The sequence below is a fragment of the Maniola hyperantus genome, chromosome 27 (assembly GCF_902806685.2).
Source record: "Maniola hyperantus chromosome 27, iAphHyp1.2, whole genome shotgun sequence".
Lineage (NCBI taxonomy): Eukaryota > Metazoa > Arthropoda > Insecta > Lepidoptera > Nymphalidae > Maniola > Maniola hyperantus.
In genome coordinates this window covers 4073095-4098616 of record NC_048562.1, presented here as the reverse complement: position 1 = coordinate 4098616, position 25522 = coordinate 4073095, and the positions used below count along the sequence as shown (strand labels likewise).

The window sequence follows — 25522 nt, the reverse complement described above, 5'->3', positions numbered from 1 at the left end:
TTATTAACCAACTGAAAGCAAAGAATAGTTACTACAGATCAATAAAATAACTTTTAGTCATTAGGTAAATAAAATTATAAAACAAGATATATTTATAAACATAGTTTTATTATTGAAAAATACACTATTATGTTTATCATTTGGCCTTACAGTAACATTAGTATAGAGAATACTAAAATACAAATATTTTCCACTAATGCGACGTGATACAACAGTTTACCTTCACTAATATACACATAAAAATCATTTACTTAAAATTACTAGGAGTAAAATACATTAGTTATCAAATAAAATGTTTTATGGAATGTATAATTATTGTTATAATAATTAGCAGGTGCCCGCGCAAATGAGTTTGGTAAATACTTGCAATATTACTACGATATCCATAGAATATAAAAAAGACTACACAAACGTATCGGCTTTTAAAGTGAAATTATCAGTAATTTCAACTAATTTTTTTTTCATTTGTTTTACATTAAATATTCAGAAATTTAGGGATTTTCTCAGTTCTTTCAAATCGTATATAAGCTTATCAAACCAAATATAATTTCATTCTTTATTTCAATTTTCGAAATAGTTTCTCATACATATAACCACAGCATATAAACACTTCATTGTACAGTCAGACCCTATATATTTTTTATCTATTTAAAGATTAAGCTACAATGTCATTCGTATTTGTTAACAAATGACCCCAAATAGGTAAAATTACTTATTTACAAATTCAAATTGAATATTTTATCAAAAATACATTAAAAGTATTTGAAGTACCTCAATTTGAAGAGAATTATCACAGAACAATGAGGCTAACTTCAAATATTCCGAACTGGTTAATTAGTTTTTCTTAACTTGTATGTTAGTTTTTAGTCATTTATATAAAAATACCATTTTAATACAAAAACATGCAATTTTTATTAATGTATAATTATATTTTTTGTACAATAAGGCACTTCGTGAATGACATTGTGCGACATACTCTATGAAATATCACCAAATATTATTCTAGACTCGTATAAATAATATCTTTTCGAAAAATCGGCTAATAAATACCCCACATTTGGGGAGACTTGAAAACAAATCTCCAAATTAAGCTTATTTTGTGACTAAATTTCAAAGACGCTTCGTTTTATAATTTCATTTATGCGTGTCTAGAATCTAGATACAGCGTAGGTATTTAATATACTAAAGCAATATATTTCGCATCACATGTAAAATTTAGGGATTCATTTCTTGATTCACTTTATGATATAAAGTAGCCAAAGATTCATTTATACGAAATTCGCGAATTATCTGTTATCACGTAAACATCATTTATTTGTAACCAAAACATGGCAACATTTTCTTTTTTTCGAATCGTCGACTCAATTCACACAACACGGCTTAAAAACTAAATTGGAAATAATATTTTTTTAAATATATCTTTTTATTGCATTAATTTACACTAAGTTGTGTGAATTAATACAAAGATTTAAAAAATTGTAACTATTTTTCATATTATTCCATATTTTTGTTTAAACTTCAATTCTTTTTCAGGGGATCGAGATTATCTATTGAAAAATCATCGTTTCCAAAGGTGATCCCTCTGCTGAAGCCATCCTATAAAAAAAGAAAAAAGGCGTTATGTTTTGATATGTATAATAATCATTATGTACTCACTACAAGATACATTTTTAGGGTTCCGTACCTCAAAAGGAAAAACGGAACCCTTATAGGATCACTTTGTTGTCTGTCTGTCTGTCAAGAAACCTACAGGGTACTTCCCGTTGACCTAGAATCATGAAATTTGGCAGGTAGGTGGGTCTTATAGCTGGCTTTAGGGGGAAAATCTGAAAACTTTGAATTTAGGGAATTTAGGGAAAATTTGAATTTAGTCACAATTGTGGTCATGAACTAATAATTAGTATTTTCAATATTCGAAGTAAGATAACTATATCAAGTGGGGTATCATATGAAATGGCTTTACCTGTGCATTCTAAAACAGATTTTTATTTAATTTTATGCATCATAGTTTTTGAATTATCGTGCAACGTGAAAAAGTACGACTTAAGTACGGAACCCTCAGTGTGCGAGCCTGACTCGCACTTGGCTGGTTTTTTGTTCATCAAAGACTGTGAAACGCATCTCAAAAACTTTAAATGTTTTGTGAGTTTTGATATTATTTGTAATAGGTACTTTGGAGTAAATAGGACTCGAAATTCTGTTATTGTCGTAAAATCAGTAACCATCGATTCGATACAAAACCTGTCTATTTTGTAGGTCTGTTGACCTTATTGTTGTTGTAGGTTGATCGCTATCGAATTTCATTTTCAAAATCTACACTAATTAATGTTTGTAAGTTTGTTTGTAGAACCTTATCTCTGGAACTACTGAACAGATTATGAAAACTCTTTCATAATCAGTATAAAGATAGATTAATTATTACTGAATGACATAGGCTATATTTCATTTCAGATCCCTACAAAAATTGTAATAAGCTACCCGTGCAAAGCCGGGGCAGGTCGCTAGTAAACTTTAAAAACTAATTTATTTGTTTAATAAAATTATTTTATTTTATCCTAACTAGACTTACCAGTTGGTAATCTGTTGGGAAGAAATAAAATGGTAAATTGTAAATAAATGCCATCTATCGATAGGGAAATCCACATAATTATACAAAAATACAAAAGTAAGGTTTATAATATTTGTTGCGAAAATAAGACAATCAACACAAAAGTGACCTTGGTCATACTTTTCAAAATCGATATCTTATCTAACCCAAATATAGGTATTGCAAAATTAAGATAAATACTTTTTAGTAATTTTTTTCACGCACCTTCATCTCCGTAATAGTTTTATCCAAGAATCCGTTAAAGTTGCTGTCCAACTCCACAGTTTGCTTCTCGCTGAGATTTCCAAAACCGTTAAACGCATTACCGTAGCCATTTGCAAAAATATTATTTCCCGCCTTTTGAGTGTCAAAAGGATCATAGCCCGAAAGTCCATTTGTAAATGAGGTTGAATTAAAAACCGATGTTTGGAGGTTAAAATCCTTGATGTCATAATTTGGTTTATTCTGTGCCCCAAAAGGAGACGTATTTTGAACTTGGTTTTGACTTGGAAGTGAGAAAGGCGTTGAACCAAATAGATCGTTCCCGTTGAGTGGTGGGATTGGTGGTTGAGTTTGCGATTGTTGGGGTTGAGATTGCGGTTGTTGGTGTTGAGTTTGTGGTTGTTGCGGTTGAGTTTGACGCTTGGATGCTTTTGGTGGTGGTGCAACTGGAATAGAAAAATATAGGTTAGGTACTAATGTATGGCACAGGGATACTTATCGTATTTATTTTATTATGAGTTTGGCTTGTCAGTGCAATGATTCATTTATTTATTTTACACATAGTAAGCACTAAATCCATTTTATGACATCCATTTGAAACCTTTTTAAATCTATCTTTGCTATCGTGATTTGCAATTGTTACTAGAAATGTGGCATACCTAAATAAAACGTTTTTTTCTTTGTCCTTGTATATTGTGAGCAATAAATAGTAGCTTGTCTTGAAATTTTCAATGATTTACTATAAATAATAAAGTTACTTACGTAAAGGCGGAGTGGAGGCGAGTTGATGAGTATTGTCGACGACGGGAGACGTGAAACGCGTCACCGGCTCAGATTCAAAGGCACGCGGATCAAAATCTGCAATAAATGAACAAAATACATATTATTTTCCTTTACTTGTGCTATAACATAATATAGCTGTGTGCCAAATTTCATGATTATAGGTATACGGGAAGTACCCTAATAGGTTTTTTTAATTGGTATAGTCCCTTGACGGGTCTTGACAGATGCGACAGACAGATAGATAGATAGAAAACGAAGTATTCGGTACTTCTTCGCTACGTAACGGGTTCCTTTTTTTCCTTTTGAAGTACGGATCTCTAAAAATGGAAATTATAACAAAAAAAATAGTTTGATTTTTTTAAATCACTGCCCATAAATGCGAAAGTGTGTTTGTTTGTTGGTTTATGGGTTTGTTGGTTTGTCCTTCAACCATGTCGAAACGGAGCAATGAATCGCCGTAATTTTTGGCATGGGTGTAGTTTAAGACCTGGAGAGTGACATAGGCTGCTTTTATTCCGAGATATCAAAGAGTTCCCACGGGATTTTTAAAATTCTAAGTCCACGCGTACAACATCGCGGGCATCAGCTAGTATAAAATAAACAAATGTGACTTACCACTGTCTGAGTCGGAGTTCAGTAGCAGATTTTCTAGCCGCGTTCCGACGGTTGGGTTTTTGCTAGATGATAGATCGCCAAGGAATTTGCTGTGAAAAAAAATAAAAATATACATTAACAACAAAGAATATAGGTACAACAATAACAATATTATATTATATAACAAAGAATATTTATTTACTTTTGTAATGCAATACAATTTTTACAATGCATCTTTTGCAAAACCATAACGAGACTACATTAGGTAAAATCAGTTATACCCAAATACAAAGTTTGTATAACAAAATATTTCTAAATTTAAATACGATTAAGAAACTAAAGTAAGAAAGCAAATAAATTAATATCAAAAATATAATCTAAAGCAATACAATGAGGCAATGTGCCCAAAATATTTAACACACAACTTTTAAATAAAAAACCAGCCAAATGCGAGTCACACTCGCGCACCGAGGGTTCCGTATTACAGTCGTATTTTGTCGTCATTTTTTTACACGATAAATCAAAAACTTATTATGGATAAAATAAATAAATAATTGTTTTAGAATGTACAAGTAAAGCCCTTTGATATGATACCCCACTTGGTACCTATAGTTATCTAACAGCTAACTTTGAAAATTGAAAATAAGTACATCACACAAAAAAATGTGTCAATGAATAAATACTAATTTATTCATTGACACATTTTTTTGTGTGATGTACAACCACAAATTCACGGTTTTTGGTTTTTTTTTTTATTTGTGATATAAGACCTACCTACCAAATTTCGTGTTTCTAGGTCAACAGGAAGTACCCTATAGGTTTTCTTGACAGACACGACGGATAGACAGACAACAAAGTGATCCCATAATGGTTCCTTTTTCCTTTTCAGGTACGGAACCCTAAAAAACCGGCCTTAAAAAACTATGATGCATAAAAATAAATAAAAATTGTTGTGGAATGCACAGGTGAAGACCTTTCATATTATGATACCCACTCGATATAGTTATCTTACTTAGAAAATTGAAAATACTAATTATTAGTTCATGACCACAATTTAATTTTTTTGTGTGTGATGTAACCACAAATTCACGGTTTTCTGATTTTTCCCCAAATGTCAGCTATAAGATCTAGGTACCTACCTGCCAAATTTCATGATTCTAGGTGAAAGGGAAGTACCCTGTAGGTTTCTTGACAGACAGACGAACAGACAGACAGACAGACAGACAACAAATTGATCCTATAAGGGTTCCTTTTTCCATTTGAGGAACCCGGAACCCTATAAAATGAGTTTACTTACCCTACACTTTGAGAAGATTTCCCGTTATGTGTAGGTGGCGGGGTCGACAGCAACAGATTGTTGTCGTTTGACGAGTTGAATGTGTCCGTCGAGTTGTTTGATAGAGCGTCCGCACCTGAAACACATACAGAAACATTTAAAAATTAAACTATTTCCTATTCAGGAAACTTAAAGGCAAGTAGTAGGTAATAGGTATACAGGGTTACAGGAAAATAGGACACGATCCCGTTAAGGGGTTATAGTACAGGACATTAGCTATCAAACGACCCCTAAAGTGCTTATGCAAAAGTGTATCGTTTTCGAGTTATTAATTTTTTTTTTTATTTTAGGTAAAGGGGTGTTTGCCACTTTAAAAATTAGTAAAAAAAAAGAAACAATGTATTTCATCAGTTTTTTTTTATTTCTTGCTAGTGCATATCCTTGTTAATTATAAACAGTTATAAAACAAGAAAAATCTTCAAGAATTTTAAAAGTACAGCCCAAAAACTGTAAAAGTTTTCGATTTTTAAATTTAATAATTTGAATAACTTGCAAATTTTCTGTGAAAATTACTATGGCACTTATCCTGCGGATTACTACTACTATAACCCCCTAACGGGATCGTGTCCTCTTTTCCTGTAACCCTGTATACTCCAAAGATATCGAGATTTATAAATATCGAAGCGAGAGTGTTTTTGAATGTAAAATAAAGAATGGAGTATTAATTGGGTATTTTCCTACTTTTGAATTTGATAAATATTATTACTTTATAAACTAGGATAAAAATAATGCCGTAGGTACCTACGCTGAAAAAAATATTAAATCCAACAAAGTTTTACAAAGTTACAATCATTTTAATTTTGGAGTGGGAGGGTCTTCTATCCCTTTCTCGCAAAACGAAAATTTGTATTTTTAGGCAAATAGCCAATTTGTGGCTTACCCATATCAGGTGTCTTGGAGCCGTTCATGGCACTGAAGCCATTGGAGAGAGTAAGGGAGGAGATCTGCTTCTCCAGCTCTAGCGGGGGCTTCCACTCTGCGATATCGTTTAAGTTGTTGCGCGAGAGGTACGCCGTTAGATCGTCCTTGTACGTTATTTTTGAGAGCTCCTGTAATAAAGATAAATGATTTTTAGGGCTCCGTACCGCAAGGTAGGTCTTATAGCACAAGTAAAGGAATAAATCCAAAAATCGGGAGTTGGTTACATCACAAAAAAAAATTAAAATATGTACATGAACAAATAATTAGTATTTTCAATTTTCAAAGTAAGATTATTATACTAAGTGGGGTATCATATGGAAGGGCTTCATCTGTGGATTCTAAGACAGATTTTTATTTATTTTATGAATCATAGTTTTTTGATTTATCCTGCAAAATGTCGATGAAATACGACTGTACTACGGAACCCTCGGTGCGCGAGCCTGACTCTCACTTGGGCGGTTTTTTTTGAAACATTTTCGAATTGAATTTCGAATGTTTTTAAAAACATGTTTGTGATTGGTTGGTGTCTCAAAATGGTTAGCGCCCACTGAGATTTTTGTCTCTATCATTTGTATGGGATTACGTAACAGAGAGCGCAATACTAACTTCTTTTTGTTGATTTGATGTACAGAGCGTGGAATTGAGCTTGCGATGATGCACGGGTTATTCGAAATAAATACTTCGTTAAATAAAGTCTCACATTATATTTAAACTGATAAAATTAATATAAAGAGCGAACAGAGTTAACCGACATCTTGGAGGGCGAAACCAAAGAGAAAGCATAGAGAACTGTCAGAGATAATATTAAGTTCGTATTGGCCACGGATATAAATCCACACTAGACTTTCCAACACTTTCTGCGGATAGGGTATTTCCCCTATAAGATGTCTATGTGTTTACCTGCAGGCGGTTTTTGTATGTGCTCATCTGTAGCTCCAGCCGCTTATTCTGCAGAGTGAGCTTCTGCATCTCCATGTACTTGCCGTTGTCATTCAGGAACCGCCTGCAAAAATATTATATAATAAATATTATTATTAGCTGTGATAACCTAGTGGTTAGGACGTCCGCCTTCTAATCGGAGGTCGGGGGTTTGATCCCGGCACGCACCTCTAACTTTTTGCGTTTTAACTAATTAAATATCACTTGCTTTAACGGTGTAGGAAAACATCGTGAGGAAACCTGCATACCTGAGAGTTCTTCATGTTCTCAAAGTCTACCAATCCACACATGGCCAGCGTGGTAGACTATGGCCAAAACCCTTCTCACTCTGAGAGGAGACCCGTTCTTTGTAGTGAGCCGGTGATGGGTTGATCATGATGATGATGATGATGTATATTATTAGAGACTAGCTGACCCGCCCCGGCTTCGCCCGGGTGGAATTTAGAAAATCGGCGTGAGGGCAGAGTTTTCAAAAGGCTTGAAATAAGTACCTACGTATTTTTTTTGTTACCGAAAACCCAAATATCAATTTTTATTGAAATACTGACAAATATTGACTAAGTAAATAATATTTATACGCCTTCCCGGAACCCCTCCACTAACACAATCTTTACGTTATGCTATTAAAGTTCAAATTGACTTTAAAGTATTATTACGAATCTTTTGTATGGGAGTATAGAAAAGTGTTGTTTTTAGACTTTTTCAGGCAATTTTTTAAATTTTTCTCCCCGTAAGAACCATTCTCGTACTTCAAGGAATATTATAAAAAAAGAATTAGCGAAATCGGTTCAGCTGTTCTCGAGATTTGCGATCACACAATTCACACATTCAGCGATTCATTTTTATATATAGAAAAAAAAAGAAGATGAATAGATGTAATTAGAGGTAATCCATACTAATATTATAAATGCGAACGTGTGTCTGTCTGGCCGTTTGTCTGTCTGTCTGTCCGTCCGTCCGTGTCTGCCTGTCTGCCTGTTAGCTTTTCACGGCCCATCCGTTTACAGTGGCTCAGTGGCTATAATGATAGCCACCAACTCATTTGACATTGGTTGGTTCTACATTGCTGCTTCAGCGAGTGATCCTACTAATACTATAAACTAGCGACCCGCCCCGGCTTCGCATGGGTGCAATGTAGATACTAATGTGGTGTCATTGAGGTGTATTTGCCTTGGAAACTCTCAAATGAGAGGATTTTTCCGACCTAATTCACATTATTTCAATTTCTCTAGGGATCTCTAATTTTTTGAGAACTAAACTATAGCTATAAACCTTCCTCTTGAATCACTCTATCTATTGGTGAAAACCGCATTAAAATCCGTTGCTTAGTTTAAAAGATCTACGCGTTCATACATACAGACAGCGGGAAGCGACTTTATTTTATACTATGTAGAGATGTGAAAGCACGCAAAAACGGCTGAACGGATTTGGAATGAAGACAGATTATACCCTGGATTAGGCTAATAACACATAGGCTACTTTTTATACCGTAAAATAAAAGAGTTTCCGCGGGATTTTGGAAAATGTAAATGGTATGAAAATAATTGTTTGTAGAAAACTTTAAAAATAAATGTCAAATGGCCTCGGTGGGTACCATTCAGTGTTAGACACTGAGTTAGCGAATCAGTAGGCTGTGCTCAGTAGTGGGCCGTCGATGGGTTAATCATGACGATGACGATGATTTCTTTAAGTGCCTAGTTACTGGATTATTTGATAGACCATTAAAATTACGCGCTTAAATCGTTATCTTTTACAACCGCAACAATAAAAGTTAACTGTACAAACCGCAATAATATCTAGACACAATTGCAATAAAAAGTTGTGAAAGTTAAGTCTAAAAAGTTACCTAAGTTTGTAAGCGACAGGTCGAGATGGCAATCGGGGAGAGAATGCCCCACACACCAGCACAGCTACCACGCTAACACGGTGTAGGCGAACACGGGTGACGTGCGGGTGTGCGGGGAGTCCCCCCGCCTCATACCAAAATTGCCATCTCAAGCTGTCACGGATTAAGTATAGTAATATTGTACAGTAACTACCTTCTTAGACCACGAAACGACCTTAAGGTGACGCAGTACGCGCGACCGAACCTATTTGCTTTTCACTTGACATTGTATGAGAAAGGTGAGAGACATGACGATTTTCACTGAAATCAAGGGCTTAGGACAAGTATTTTTTGAGAAAAAACGAGTTTATAAATGTATAGTTATTTCAAGTAATTAATAAATAAACTATGTCTAATGTTAAATTTCTTTAGAATTTTCATACCCCTAATCTTATTTATTTACGTTCAAAGTTGTCATAAAGGAGATTGCCCATTTTCTTATGAGCTTTGGGCCCCCCCCTAATATAATTGTTATGTCACCATGGTTTTAATTTTATTTTGTAGACAAATAATTAACTCTTTATATTCTGCAAACGATTTCTATTTATTCACCCAGGTTATAAAGAAATCTTATTTTTTATATTGCTGATATTCAGGTTATATTTAATTAATACTTCTTCAAAATAAATGCATGTCTACGATTCTAACTGTAATTGTGGATATTTTCAATAATAGAGTGAAAAAAAGTTGTAATAAAACATAACCGTAAAAAAATAACACATTTAAAAAAAAAAATATTTAAGTTTTGACATGATGCCACAAAAGAGGGCCCGTTCACGGGCGATCTCCTTTAGTGTTAAATTAGGAATCTTTTGAGGCTCGTAACTTTAAAATCAATTTTTTTTTCAATGTTTCATATATCAAGTAACCTTGCACTTGGCCGGTTTTTTTCTAATTGAATTTCGATTGTTTTTGAAAACATTTTCGAATTAACTTTCAAATGTTTTTTTGGTGGCTGGTGCCTCAAAATGGTTAACGCCCTGAGATTTTTGTTACATAACAGAGAGAGCGCTATACTAAGTCCTCTCCACGGATAGAGTATAGCCTATATAGGCTATCAACACTTTTCAACAATTATACCTGTAAGCCAAGTCGAAGGCCTGCCCGATGGTGAGCGTAATTTCAGAGGCTAGCTTGGTGGACACGAAGACGAAGCACTCGTGCTTCTCCGTGCTGCTGCCGTCGTGGCCGTTCACGTTGTTCACAGTGCTGCCACCTACAAACAATAAAAAAAAAACAATAAACTTTTTTATTCGTATAAACTTTTACAAGTACTTACGAATAGTCGGATGCATCTACCACTGGTTCGGAATGCCTTTCCTACCGAGAAGAACCAGCAAGAAACTAAAAATATTATTAAACGAAAAATAATATTAATGTATCAGGTAGGTATAAGACCAGCCATACACGGACAGCTTAAAGCAGTCAGGAAGGACTGCTTCAAGCTGCGACTGCGTATTGAACTACTTCTATGTACGTACATACACGAACCGCTCAAGCAGTTGCAACTGCTTCGGGCGGTTGGGCGGTCAAGCAGTCGCACGGCATACACTGACTGCTCTCGCGCAGTTACCTCCGCCCGCGCTCCTCATTCCACGTCGCGCATGCTTCCCGCCCGCATTGAAATTTCTTGAAGCTTGAAGCTGCCATCGAGCAGTTAAGCTAACTGCTCGACGGCAGCTTCAAGCTGTTGACTCTGACTGCAAGAGCGGTCCGTGTATGTTGATCATTGGCTTACCGCTCGAGCAGTCCGTGTATGGCCGGCCTAAGTCCCACAAATTGCTAATGCGCGTGGCCGCAATTTTAGTGACTGAAGTTTCGAGCTGATGGCATCGATATAAATGACAAGATATGGTCAAGCGAACAAAATTTTTCACGGTTTTGGAATGGCATTAGAACGATTTTTTATGCATCGTATAATATAATTGTATTTTTGATTTCCAACTTCTAAAAATATGGTGTAACTGTATACCTACACAGAAAAATACTTTGGAAAATGTTGATAATAATTGAATGATTCCTAAATCTGTATGGTTCTTAAAATACCTGGTTCCAGTTTCGCCGATCTCCTTTCGTTCCTTTCGTTCGTTTGATCCTATAAGAGTTCCCTTTTTCTCTGGAGATACCCTAGGTATAGTAAATTACATGCAATAAGTTTTTTTTTACCTTTGGCAATAAATGAGAAGTACTTTTTGGCGCCCTTGTCGTCCGCGCAGTAGGATATCCGGTGTAGAGGGAACTGGTACATTACATTGTTTGATCGCGGCTCCTGGAAACAAAAAATAAGTCTTAAATACCTATATAAAAGAAAAAGGTGACTGACTGACAGACTGACTGACTGATCTATCAACGCACAGCTCAAACTACTGGACGAATCGGGCTGAAATTTGGCACGCCGATAGCTATTATGACGTAAGCATCCGCTAAGAAAGGATTTTTGAAAATTCAACCCCCACTCTTGGGGGTTAAATTTTCAAAAATTACCTCTATTTAAAATTAAACCTCTATTTTACCCTCTGGTAAAATAGAGGTTTAAAATTGTGTAGTCCACGCGGACGAAGTCGCGAGCATAAGCTAGTTTAATAATAATCTTGAAAATATCTGAATACGAGCGTAGTAAGTGCGATTTTTTTTCTTTAATTCTCAAGAAACATTCCTATGGCTCCCGTGAATTTTCCGTACTCGGGTATTTTTTTGACATTTTGCACAATAAATCAAACACTATTAAGTACCTACTATGCATAAAAATAAATAAATATATGTCTTAGAATATACAGGAAAAGTAAATAATTATTTAAAAATTACCTATAGGTATAAATGCCTACTAATTATTTGTTCATTAATACATTTTTTTTTGTGTTGTCTAACCACAAATCCACGGTTTTCGGTTTTATTCCTTTACTTGTGCTATAAGACCTACCTACCTTCCAAATTTCATGATTCTAGCTCAACGGGAAGAACCATATAGGTTTTCTTGACAGACACGACAGACGATAAAATCCTTCTCCAGTCTAGGCGGCAAAATGAGCGTTTCCACGCAGATTTCGAACAACAAGAAAGCCTTTCTGGGTTAGTGAGATAAAAAGTGGCAGCCCTAACTAGGTCATTTCTGTATCCGAGTCTCGAACAAATTCTCGACGCGGTAATGACGGGAAGCATTACAGGTACCTACATAGTCGATATAGCGATGACATGCATAACTACCTATCAGCTAGTCGGCAGACTCTGCGATATTACAGGAGAGGACGTATATAATATACAGTGCGACAAGGCTATCTAGGCGCGTGGCGAAAATTGGAACTGACGTTGCTGTCAAGTGTCCCCTTTGTTCTTGTTTGAATATTCTGAGCCTTTGTTCTCCAACAGCGCCCCCCTGTAAATGTCACTGAAGTGCCAAGAGAGGCTTGTCGCACTGCACTAGTTGACCGCACTATTCTGCAATTCGGGACACCGGGTCAGCCTTCCCGGAACCCATTCACTAACACGTAAGCTTTAGGTTATTGTATTAAAGTTCAAATTGACGCTTAAGTATTATTACGAATCTTTTGTATGGGAATATCACGGGAATATAGAAGAATGTTGTTTTTAGACTTTTTCAGACAATAGGGACATCACTGCATCACATAGTCATTAAAATAATTCAAAATTTTAAAAAAAAGTAAGTAAGTGGTCGGAAAACTGTGAAATAAGTAATCTCAAAAATGACAATCCGGTATTTGTACCGAACATTTATTTTCCGGAGTATTTGACTAACTTTGGCAAGTCAAATAGACTTGTTGCATAAAAAAAGAAACTCCACGCTTCGTTACGTAGATTCAGAACGCGTCCGTACTTACAAGTTACAACTAAGGTACCTACTAGGTAGGTAGCTTTAGTTTTAAGTTTGCGTAATAATTATCAACACTATATCTTACAAATCTAACACCATACCAGACCATCAATAAGAGTAATTTATTACCTATTTTGAATAAATCATTTTACTTTGACTTTGACTTTGACTACTTAAGTACCTACTGATTACGGAACGTGGTAAGAGACGAACCGACGACCTCCCTGGCGCAGTGGTAAGCGCTGTGGTCTTATTAGTGGCAGGTCCCGGGTTTGATTCCCGGCAGCGATTTTTAAAAAATGAAAATCTATATATATAAAATTTAAAGTCCTGACTGACTATATATCAACACACAGCCTAAACCGCTGGTCCTAGAGACATGATTTGGAATTTGGAAGGTTTATTCTTTGTAAAGAGTAGGTGTCCACTAAGAAAGGATTTTTCGAAATTCCACCCCAAAGTGGGTTAAATGGGGGATGGAAGTATGTATGAAAGTCCGTCATTTTTCAAGTAATTTGCATAAAAATTGGTATTTGGGGTCTCGGTTACAAATGAAGAAATACGTGTTTCAATTGTATAAATAAACGTCTTTTCTTTCTTTCAGGATTTTTGGAAAATTCGCCCATAAGGGTGGTAAAATATGGGATGAAAGTTTGTATGGGAATGTTTTAATTATTGATATTTGGATTTTGGAAAGTAGTTTTTTTCTCGAGGTTAGGTGTTAGCTAAGAAACGACTATGAGAAAATCCCCCCTCCCCTGCGCACGACTAGTCGAGCGTGCGTTGCGCAGCAACTCGGTGAGTCGCTCGGACGACCGGCAACTCTGTGACTTCTATATAGATTGCAGATCTTAAAATAAGTTACCTACAGATTCTTCAGTCACCGGATTTAAAAAAAAAGAATATTAGCCAAGTTAATTGCTGACTAATATTCCCCTTTCCCCTCCAATTAAGCGTAAAGCTTGTGCTAGGAGTAGGTACGACATTAGTGCAACGGGTGGGATTTGAACCGGCGACCTTTCGGTTTTCAGTCCGCTCCTTTAACCGTTGAGCTATCGAGGCTCTATTATATTATATTTTGGATTCGGTAATTGGATTCCAGCTGTTATTCGGCGCTTTTCGAAATAGTTTTCATAATAATATAGCGATGTGTGTATTAAGTCAATCAATCAATCAATCAATCAGACTATTTGCGTCCACTGCTGGACATAGGCCTTCCCAAGAGCACGCCACCACACACGATCCTCCGCCTTCCTCATCCACCCACTTCCCGCTATCTTCTTAAGGTCGTCAGTCCAGCGGGTTGGAGGTCGTCCCACACTGCGCTTGCTGATACGCGGTCTCCACTCCAGAACACGTCTGCCCCATCGGCCATCGGTTCTGCGGCAGACGTGGCCTGCCCACTGCCACTTCAGCTGGCTAATTCGTTGGTCTATGTCGGTCACTCTGGTTCTTCTACGGATTTCCTCGTTACGGATTTTGTCCCTCAGAGAGATACCCAACATTTATTATTATTATTTAAATTGTTTATTAAGTAAATTACATGATATATATGCATCATATATAGGTACCTATACGCAATCGCATGATATATCTACGTAGGTTATATTGTATATAGTATGAACTATGTTATAAATTATGTTATATGTAGCACAAATATTTTATAATTTACCTCACGAACTTGCCATAACCGCAAAAATGGCAGCTCCTTTGCGAGTTTCACTTTTACTTCGAACTACGCAACGATTATGTTATATGGTTAAATACCTGTCTATTCTAAACTAACAGCTGATTCGACAAGCCACTAACAAAGACTTGGTACTGATTCTGATGGCAACTAAATTTTAGAGTAGGTATCCGCGTCTTTTTCATACCAGTGGCGCCGATTCTGTTGTCTTTCTCTAAACTAAATTTAGAGTATCTGCATTATTTTTCTTTTAAATATTGCTAAAAAAGGACAGGACACGAATTTTATATTTAAAGACTCTTATTAATTCTTATTAAAAATTAAATTTTAGTGCACGCTACTTTAAACAATAGGCTCGCGACTGGCAGCTCAAGTTACGAGGTTTGACAGCTCTACTTAAATTAAATTTTAAACTGTCAAACTGTGTCTGTCCTTTTCATATTACATTAGTCAGAAAAGGATGTGAATACTCTAAAATTTAGGTGTGCTCAGAATCAGTACCAATGTGGCTAATTCCATTGTACACAATCTCTAAACTAAACTAAAATGACACGTCTAAATCTATTGCTATCCCTTTTATAATGTTGCTTGCTGAAAAGAGTGGCACTAGATTTAGACCTGTTAATTTAGTTTAGTTTAGGAATTTTATACAAGAGAATCGGCCCCAATAAAAGGGCAGGCAAACTTTATTCACTTAATTTAAAACTGTTAAATCTCTTGACTTTAGACGCCAGTCTCGAGCATAGAGTTAAAATTTAAAGTCTTTAATTTAAAATTCATTTTCCGTATTTTTAGCAATATTTAAAAAGAAAAAGATGCCGATACTCTAAACTTAGTTTAGAGTGAGACATCAGAATCGACGCCAAAACAGTTATCTAACTAATTATTATGATAATAATAATAAAACATAAGTACCTATATTATGAACGAAAGGGTTATTTGGATGACATTATGCAATGTCGCTAGCAAAATTAATCTTGACACACTTTTAAACAATGAAAGCTTTCCCAATGAGGCACACATATTTTTGACAATCCATACTAAGTATGTATTTTTAATTTAATATCCATACTAATAATATAAATGCGGAATTGTGTTTGTCTGTCTACTAGTTGTTTACGGTCCATTCGTTTAACCGATTTTTACAATATTTAGTAGGTACAAAGGTAGTTTGCATCCCGAGGTTACTGGAATACTGGTTTATCCAGGAAAATCAAAATGTCCCCACGGAAATTACAAAAAAACCTAAATCCACGTATCGAAGTCGCAGGGTTCATCTATTTGGTACAGAGATAGGTAGCTTGCATCCTGAAGACGGACGTTGGGGCCGATTCTCTTGTACACAATCTCTAAACTAACCCTAACCTAAATCTACTTGGACGAAGTAATTTATTTTGGCAATCATTTTTTTTAAATATTAATTCACTCGATAATTTCTACGCGTTGTGACCAGTGTCCCTCGCGCATGTTTTGGGAGGTGATGCATGATGATGGATGGATGGATAGTTGATTGGATGGATGATCCTCACCTGGATGGCAACGCCATCTACCGACACGGTGATCTCGACTTTCTTGCACTTGGCAGCGTCTTTGGTCTCCGACTTCTTCAGCTGCTGCGTGAACTGCAGCTTCTTTATCGCATCCTTGACTACTTCGATGCCTTTGGGCTGGTCCACTTGTGTGCAGCCTAGGAACTGGAAATAGAAAAATGGAAAATTAGGTAATTTTCACCTTTTATAGATAAATTAATTATACGCCATTCTAGAAATTGGGATCCCTCATCCCAGTGTACTTGAATGATAACTCTGCATCAAAAAACGCAACACGACAATAGCATAAGTACTTAGTTGAAATAAACAGGAGTGAGAGATGGACGGACGGACTTAGTCGCACCATAATTATATTTACTAGTGTTAGGAAATTAAAATAAAGATAGCTTGCATCCATTGACATCCATATTATCCATATCCATACTAATATTATAAATACGAAAGTGTCTGTCTGTCTGCTAGCCTTTCATGGCCCAGCCGTTCAGCCGATTTCGACGAAATTTGGTATAAAGATAGCTTGCATCCCGGCGTAGGACATAGGCTATTTATCCCAGAAAATCAAAGAGTTCCACAGGAATTCAAAAAAAAATCCCGCGGACGAAGTCGCGGGCATTAGCTATAATACAACATCAAAAAACTATTAAGCAGATGCAGAGCAGCCTTCAACTATACCCATGCAAAAAATCACGGCGATTCGTTGCTCTATGGTGACGTGATTGAAGGACAAACCAATAAACCAACAAATTAACACACTTTTGCATTTATAATATGGGTAGTGATGGGTAGTGATCATATTATTTAGTTAATATTTATTTATTTGTAAATCTATAATTAGAAACCAATTAGATACTCAACAAAACGCATCCATTGTTCTATAAATGTGTGCCAAGTTGGTAATCGTTGCATAACATCATCCAAATTGGGATAATGCATGTTATTCTGTTGCAGTCATGCAAAGTCGCGGCCTTCGGTGGCCTTATTCTTGACTAGCTGATGCCCGTGGCTTCACCCGCAAGGATTTAGGTTTTTAAAAATCCCGTGGGAACGTGGGGAGTAACATAGGCTACCTTTTTAAGCAACTTTAAAAAAAGGAGGAGTTGTGTTTATCTAGACACTGAAATCTCCGAGATTTCTAAACCGATTTGCGTAAGTAATTTTTTTGATCGATATAGAAACTTTGTGACGTTGCCCCATAAAAAAATTAGATTCCAACTCCTCAATCCTGATGCTGCAGGGACCTGACCAACAAGACTCATGGGATTTAGAAACTGTCGGTTATAAATTGATATTGGAGGTAAAGACTTTTTGAACTCAAGGACCTAACTCCTCTGATACTGCAAGGAATTGCATTCCTCTAAATCATGGTGATCCCACGGGATTTTCAACAATGTTTTACAAATTTGGTACTGCATCCTTGCATCTCCGGGCTACTAATGGATATAGGCTACTTTTGGTCCCGGAAAATCAAAGAGTTCCCACGGAATTTAAAAAAACCTAAATCAACGCGGACGGATTCGCGGGCATCATCTAGTTTATAATGTGGGTACTGATTAATTGTTAGATAACTAATTATAAAACAGTTTGTTATGATGTGCGAAGAGGAATAATGTCAAGGGAGGCCGTTGAATTGCGTGACAGCGTTAGATAACACGCATCATCCCAATTGGATGGTTCTATGCAATGTATAATGATACAAAATGAGATCTCACTCGCCATTTTAACTTTTTTAGGGTTCCGTACCTCAAAAGGAAAAACGGAACCCTATATAATATATGAATAGGATCACTTTGTTGTCTGTCGGTTTGTCAAGAAACCTACAGGGTACTTCCCATTGACCTAGAATCATGCAAGTAGGTAGGTCTTATAGCAGACATATGGGGAAAAATCTGAAAACCGTGAATTGGTGGTTACATCAGACAAAAAAATTAAATTGTGGTCATAAACTAAAAATTCGTATCTTCAATTTTTGAAGTAAGATAATTACTTACTTATATCAAGTGGGGTATCATACTAGTATGAAAGGGCTTCATCAGCTGTGCATTCTAAAACAGATTTTTATTTATTTTTATGCATCATAGTTTTTGAACTATCGTGAAAAAGGTACGACCGTGGTACGGAAGCCTCGTTGCGCGAGCCTGTCTTGCACTTGGCCGGTTTTAAAAAATAAAAATGACGAGCAAACGAGCAGGTGGGTCACCTGATGTTAAGTGATTACCGCCGCCCATGAACATTGCAGCAACAGAGAAACTATTAATTCGTTGCCGGCCTTTCAGGAATTTGTTGGTCCGTCTCTTGAATAACCCCATGTTGTAATCTAGTGGGAACACCGCCGATTTGAGTTGATTCCACAGTTTGCATGTTCGTGGTAAAAAGGATCTGGCACAACAGACGCTCGAAGTGCACCAGATACCCAGGTGACACGCGGTGCGGTTGTAGAAAAAGGAGGGTGGAATGAGGTCAAAAACTCTTCAGAGCACTCCCCATTATAAAGGCGATAGAACACGCATGGAGAGCTAACGTCTCTGCGGTTAATCGTGTATGGCCAACGTAACTCTGTGCCCTAGCCAGAGGCGGACTATCCCTAAAGGCAAACTAGGCACGTGCCTAGGGGCGCGAGATTACGAAGGAGCGCGCGCGATCATGTAGAGTTAGGTTTCTATACAAAATCTTAGAGTGACCGCCTCTTCTTTAATATAGCAAAGTGTAAAGTCTCCACTCGTTTACTTAGTATAATCACCAATTACAAGCTTTGCTAGTAATAATAATAATAATAATAAAAACCTTTTATTCAGCCAAATTTACAAATAGGTAGAAACAGGTAGGGTGTCGTAGTCCCTGGGGAACCAAGGAGCCGACCAGTGTCCATGCTCCCTGGTTCCCCAAGACCCAGGCACCCACTTCTTAAAACTAGCTTAGTGTCTATCTTGGCCGAACGGGGCGCTGCCTCAGCTTATTGCTGCAGTCGGTCGACTGCAGCGCTGATTTTCGGGCATGGCCCCCAGTGATATCACGGGCCGATCGGGAGCGCGAAGATCCCGTGCCTATGACATATTGACACATGCCGAGTTACTTGCTGGTGCTCTTTTGGTAGTAGGTAAAGCAATTTCAACCCAATACATATATCTAGGCTTTAACGAATCAGATCTCTATCTATTTAATCTATTCTATTGAATATTTTACATTTTTTTTTTTTTTTTTTTTAATAGATATAGCGAGCAAGCGAGCAGGCGGGTCACCTGATGTTAAGTGATTACCGCCGCCCATGAACATTTGCAGCACCAGAGGAGCCGCCGATGCGTTGCCGGCCTTTTAGGAATTTGTTGGTCCGCCCCTTGAATAACCCCATGTTATAATCTAGTGGGAACACCGCCGATGGGAGTTGGTTCCACAGTTTGCACGTGCGTGGAAAGAAGGATCTGGCGCAGCGGACGGTCGAAGTAGTATTATATCTATTTTATCTATATTATCTATTTTATCTATATTAGTAGATTTATATCTATTATGTCTTTCTATCTAACTACTTAACTATCTATTTATCTTTCTACCTATCTATATAACTAATCCATCGTGACAGGTCGAGATGGCAATCGAGGAGGAAACGCCCCCACCATAGCCTCCGCGCTAACTTGGTACGGGTGAGCGTGGGTAACGTGCGTGTGGGCGGGATTGCCATCTCAACATTATTTATTATTATTATTTATTTATTTATTATTTAATTAGAACGGCCATAAAGCCAATTACACTAATTAAACTACGAGTACAAACTAACATAAACATACTTACAAAAATTGTTAAAATTACTTATAATTTCTTTCTAGGGAGTAGGTGTCAGCTAAGATTTTTTTTACTAAAATATCCCCCCCTAAAGGGGTACAATGGGGGTTGGAAGGTTATATGAAAGTTATATGTTTTGGAAGTTAGAGATATGAAAATTGGCATTTAGGCATTCATGGGTTCCGTGCCTTAAGGTGAGACTGAGTAAGTAGGTAAGTGAGGCCTTTTGCAGCGGGAAAATTTCCGATCTCATGAGAAACCAGAAACTTGGACGAAGTCGCGGGAAACTGCTAGTTTTTTTAATATGGCTGCTGGAGGGGCGCCTATGAGATGCTTGCCTAGGGCGCTCTCAACATTTAATCCGCCTCTGCCCTAGCCTTATCGAATAGGAAGCGTAGAACAATGACACTTATGCGCGTCTACCATCAGCCCACAGACTGGTCATCTGGTGATAGCAACGCCCCTTTGTCTGATAAGTGATAACAGGACAGCATGTACACGTGTTTTAGCATTAATATGATACGCTTTTGTTATTATAATTCTAGATGATAGTACATGGTATAATATTTCGGAGTGTACCCAAGAACTTTTTGACCTGGTTCCTCCTTCACCTTTCAACTATCGTACTGGAAGGCATCCAGCAGTGGACGTCTATCAGTAAAGGTACATCATCATCTTCAACCAATAGACGTCCACAGCTGGACATAGGTCTCTTGTAGGGACTTCCACACGCCACGGTCTTGCGCCGCAGCCATCCAGCGGCTCCCTGCGACTCGTCTGATGTCGTCCGTCCACCTTGTGGGGGGTCTTCCAACGCTGCGTCTTCCGGTGCGAGGTCGCCATTCCAGCACCTTGGGACCCCAACGTCTATCGGTTGTACGAACTATGTGCCCTGGCCATTGCCACTTCAGCTTCGCAACCTGTTGAGCTATGTCGGTTACTCTAGTTCTCCTACGGATCTCCTCATTTCTGAAAGGTACCTAGTACCTACATACCTTAACTAAATACGCAACATGGCCCTTGATCAACGCATCTGGTGCATGGATCCAATTCCTCGCGTTGGGTGATCCATTCGCCTTTCCCTTGCCCTGCCAGAACAGCAGGGTTGACATCCTGGAACAAGAGAAACAGTTGGTTATTAAGAGTTGAGAACATTTTAATCAAGTGCAGTGAATGATAATCAAGAGCTCTGAATCTTAATCAAGAGGTATGAACCTCAATCATGAGCTCTGAACCTTACTCAATTAGCGGTAAACTTTAATCAAGAGGAGTGAAAGTTAATCAAGAGATGTGAACATTAATCAAGAGCTGTTAATGATAATTAAGAGCTGTGAACCTTAATCAAGAGTTGAGAACCTTTATCAAGAGCTGTAAATGTTAATCAAGACTTAATCAAGAGCTGTAAATGTTAATGAAGAGCTGTGAGCCTTAATCAAGAACTGTAAATATTAATCAAGAGCTGTGAATCTTAAGCAAAAGATGTAAAGATTACATACTTCACCGTTAAAGGAAGTGATAATATTTTAATTGCTTTAAAAGTGATATTTGTTTGAAACGGACATAGGTAACTAAAAAATTAGAGGTGGTGACGTTATAATCACTAGGCTATCAATTACACATTATTATAGATACTAGATGAACTCTTTGATTTTCCGGGATAAAAAGTAGCCTATGTCACTCTCCAGGTCTTTATCCTATAATATACCCATGCAAACAATCACGTCAATCCGTTGCACCGTTGCGACGTGATTGAGGGACAAACCAACAAACAAACACACTTTCGCATTAATAATAAGGGTACTGATATGAGATACAATAGTGTAAATTATGCTTATTAACAAAGGTTGTACCGACGGACACGTGGAAATAATTACTGATTAATTCTACCTACTTGGATTATAACTTATCCGACCTATTAACTGGTATTTCCCTTATAAATATTAAAATCTATATTAAATTATAAATTATGATAAAGCGTAACATAGTTACTTATGCGTTTGTGAGTTTATGCGTAAAAAACGTTCCTACTACAAGTCCCGCAAATTGCTATTGCGCTGGAACCATGTCTCATTAACAGCGAAATAACGTAATTTTTACGTCAGCCGGAAGAAAAATATACCAATGCATCAGCTCAAAACTTCAGTCTAGTGCTGACGTCACTAAAATAGCGGCCACGCGCATTAGCAATTTCCGGGATTTATAGAATATTCTATTCTCCATAAACGTGACACTGGCGAAACACTCTGTGCCCAGCTGGCACACCTAAAAGCCAATAATTGGGAATTGAATTGAATAGAATATTCTAAGCCTTTGTTCTCCAACAGCGCCCCCCTGTCAATGTCATCTAAGTGCCAAGAGAGCCTTGTCGCACTATAAGCAGTCTGTGTGATGTTGTATATTTTTGTAGCAAGGGATTTTATCTCAAGGACCCCCTGTCTTTGAGATAAATTCCCTTGCTACAAAAATATAGGAAAATCTTCGGATTCGTACCACGCGGATACCAGGAAAACACAACAACATAAGAGTTGTTTATAAACATTGCTGTATCAATACCACTTGATATTCGCGGAAATATTCAAGGATACTCGATAATGAACTTGCAGAACGACGAATATTTTGTTTCATCGATCTTTTTTATCGTCTGCGACGCTAGTTTGTTTTGTCTTTAGTCATAGACCCTGACCTGTTCTTTCGATTTTTTTTAAAGAAAATCTTTTTATGTAATAAAAATGAATCGCGGAAAACTGATTTCGGTAATTCTTTTTTATAATATTCCTTGAAGTACGAGGATGGTTCTTAGGGAGAGAAAAATTTAAAAAAATTGTCTGAAAAGTAAAAGAATCGACTGTTAGGCGGTACGAAGTTCGCCGGGGCACCCAGTATTTTATAAAATTTCAGAGACAATTTTATTTTAAAAAGTGAAGGCAAATTCGTACACTTGTGTGTGTGACATGCATAATGCATATGCGTAGCGACACAGACTACGTAAATATTGGGGCGCGGGTTTACGCACTTTTTGACACAGAGTCAGGCTCGCGCAATGAGGGTTCCGTACTACAGTCGTATTTTTTCGACATTTTGCACGATAATTCAAAAACTATGATGCATAAAAATAAATAAAAATCTGTTTTAGAATCTACAGGTGAAGCCCTTTCATATGATACTCCACTTGATATAGTTATCTTTGATATTTGAAAATACTAATAATTATTGTTAGTTATGAGACCACCATTTAATTTTTTATATGCCGAAAAATCAAAGAGTTCCTACGGAATTTTTAAAACACTTTAATCACGGTCATCATCATCATCATCACCATACAGTTTTTTAAATGTAAAAATAATAATATTATACGACGTAGTGATAAGCTGCATCCTCAATCGTGACCGCATGTCACAATGTGTAAATGTAATTATCAATTAATAGCAATAGATACTATCACGAATATTTCAAGGTCTGTGCGTGGTACAACAATCATATTATTATGGAGTTATAAAATATCATAATATTAAGTATATTTTTCTCTACGTAAGGTATTTTATATATTTTTTTGTACGAAGGTACCCACTCTTAATATCATATTTAAGCTCTATCATAAAATCTCAGCCGTGTTTCGCCACCCCCAATGACAAAAAATCAGGATTTGCAAAATCGTATTGTTTTGTTTGTAAAAAAATATTTTTACAAACATTTATATTTATTACAAGTAGGTACATCTACTTATATTCTATACCACATATTATGTTTGTTTTTCATCAAAAAATTGACCTAAATTGCGCGTAAGATTATTCTTCCACAGACAGAAAGACAACAAAGTGATCCTATAAGGGTTCCGTTTTACCTTTTGAGGTACGGAACCCTAAAAATTGATCTAAATACCTAGTCTTGGTTTAAAGTCGAAATATTTTGATATTTGGCATTCATTGCGTTCATAAACAGGACAAAAAGGACAAGAATAGAATAGAATAGAATGTTTTTTTTTTTAGAATAGAATGTTTTTTTATTCATGTAAACTTTTTAAAAGTGCTTATGAATAGTCAGGTTTAATTTACCACTGGTTCGGAATGCCGTTCCTACCGAGAAGAACCAGCAAGAAACAAGGATATCATATTCATGAGTCATAATATAAATAAATCCGAACCTACAAACATTATATTTTATTCATTTCCTATTTATTTACAAGTCTATAATTCTATTCTAGTAATATCCTAAGAATATACCAGGATAACATTACCAAAGAGAGTTTACCTTTGCACTAATTCGAAGCGCAGTTCATCCGCAAGCACGTTCTATGAATTTAACACCACTGAAAAAACGACCTTAAAACTTACTAAACACAGTTTAAATTTGTTTAAGACTAACACGCGGTAAAATATCTCGATACAGTGATTCTAAAACGACTTTATTAAAAAGGAGCAAGGTGGAAGTTTCTATGATGGTTGCAAGAGTTGTGACGTTTTGAAATTGAAACGTACACAAGTTTCGTACTTAGTACGGACTGATACGGCAGCGGTAGACACACTGATGCAAACGTTCATTCACACTTGAAACGGGTTAGTGACGTACCATGTTTGGCATATCGATAAATTATGCCCATTATTTTAGTGGTAACCAAAGATTGGCGGTTTTGCGTTATGTCAATATGTTTAAATATTTATTAATGTTTTGGTGGAATAATAAAAATATAGGTTAAGGTTTTTAAAGGAAAATTTAGAACGGGTTTATTTACAAAGAACCATGGGCATTGGGCATATTTGTTTAAAGCTGGCGCTACTTAATAGGTGTGAACTGTGAACCTACTACCTAGTAGATGTGAAACCGACCTTAAAGGTTTTAAGTTCGATTTAAGCAATAGTTAATAAGCCTTGCACGTTATTTCATATTTTGGGAGCAATGTTGTATTCAAGTCCAATACCTACAGTTTTGATCAATTTTTAGTGTGTTGTTATTTTGTTTTTATTTTCGTCAATATTTCAAGTGTTATAATTATTTTAAAATCCCGTTGAAACTCTTTGATTTTTTGGGTTTGGGATAAAAAGCAGCCTATGTTCGTCTCTCAGAAGCTATCTCTGTAGGTACCAAATTTGGACAAAATTGAAAGAAAGAAAGAAATTGGTGAAACGGATACACCGTGAAAAGGTAAAAGGCAGAAGACAGACGCACTTTCGCATTTATAATATTAGTAGTTAGTACCTACCTATGTAAGTATTTTATGGGTAATCAGTGCGAACCAGGGGCCAATCAGCTAGTCTATATTATATATATAAAAGGAAAAGGTGACTGACTGACTGACTGACTGATCTATCAACGCACAGCTCAAACTACTGGACGGATTGGGCTGTTTGGCATACAAATAGCTATTATAACGTAGACATCCGCTAAGAAAGGATTTTTTAAAATAGAGATAGCGAGCAA

The 25522-nt window shown here is 36.6% G+C and overlaps 1 protein-coding gene across 4 annotated transcripts in view; it reads right to left on the bottom strand.

The window, feature by feature from the left end:
* Nucleotides 1-89: 89 nt before the first annotated feature.
* The window catches only part of ced-6 (PTB domain-containing adapter protein ced-6), a 69855-nt gene continuing 44422 nt past the window's right edge, over nt 90-25522 (bottom strand). For 3 of the 4 annotated variants that reach the window (XM_069507948.1, XM_069507950.1, XM_069507947.1), the window contains exons 2-12: nt 21103-21220; nt 16313-16477; nt 11434-11536; nt 10348-10483; nt 7344-7446; nt 6403-6571; nt 5484-5598; nt 4208-4296; nt 3572-3667; nt 2813-3255; nt 90-1596 (exon numbers count right to left, since the gene is read on the bottom strand). In XM_069507948.1, the coding sequence (XP_069364049.1) occupies nt 1519-1596; nt 2813-3255; nt 3572-3667; nt 4208-4296; nt 5484-5598; nt 6403-6571; nt 7344-7446; nt 10348-10483; nt 11434-11536; nt 16313-16477; nt 21103-21219 (1614 nt within the window). In that variant the 5' untranslated portion in view covers nt 21220 and the 3' untranslated portion in view covers nt 90-1518. Of the gene's footprint in view, nt 1597-2812; nt 3256-3571; nt 3668-4207; nt 4297-5483; nt 5599-6402; nt 6572-7343; nt 7447-10347; nt 10484-11433; nt 11537-16312; nt 16478-21102; nt 21221-24355; nt 24574-25522 lie in introns of those variants that run through there. The other variant, XM_069507949.1, reaches the window with a different exon arrangement.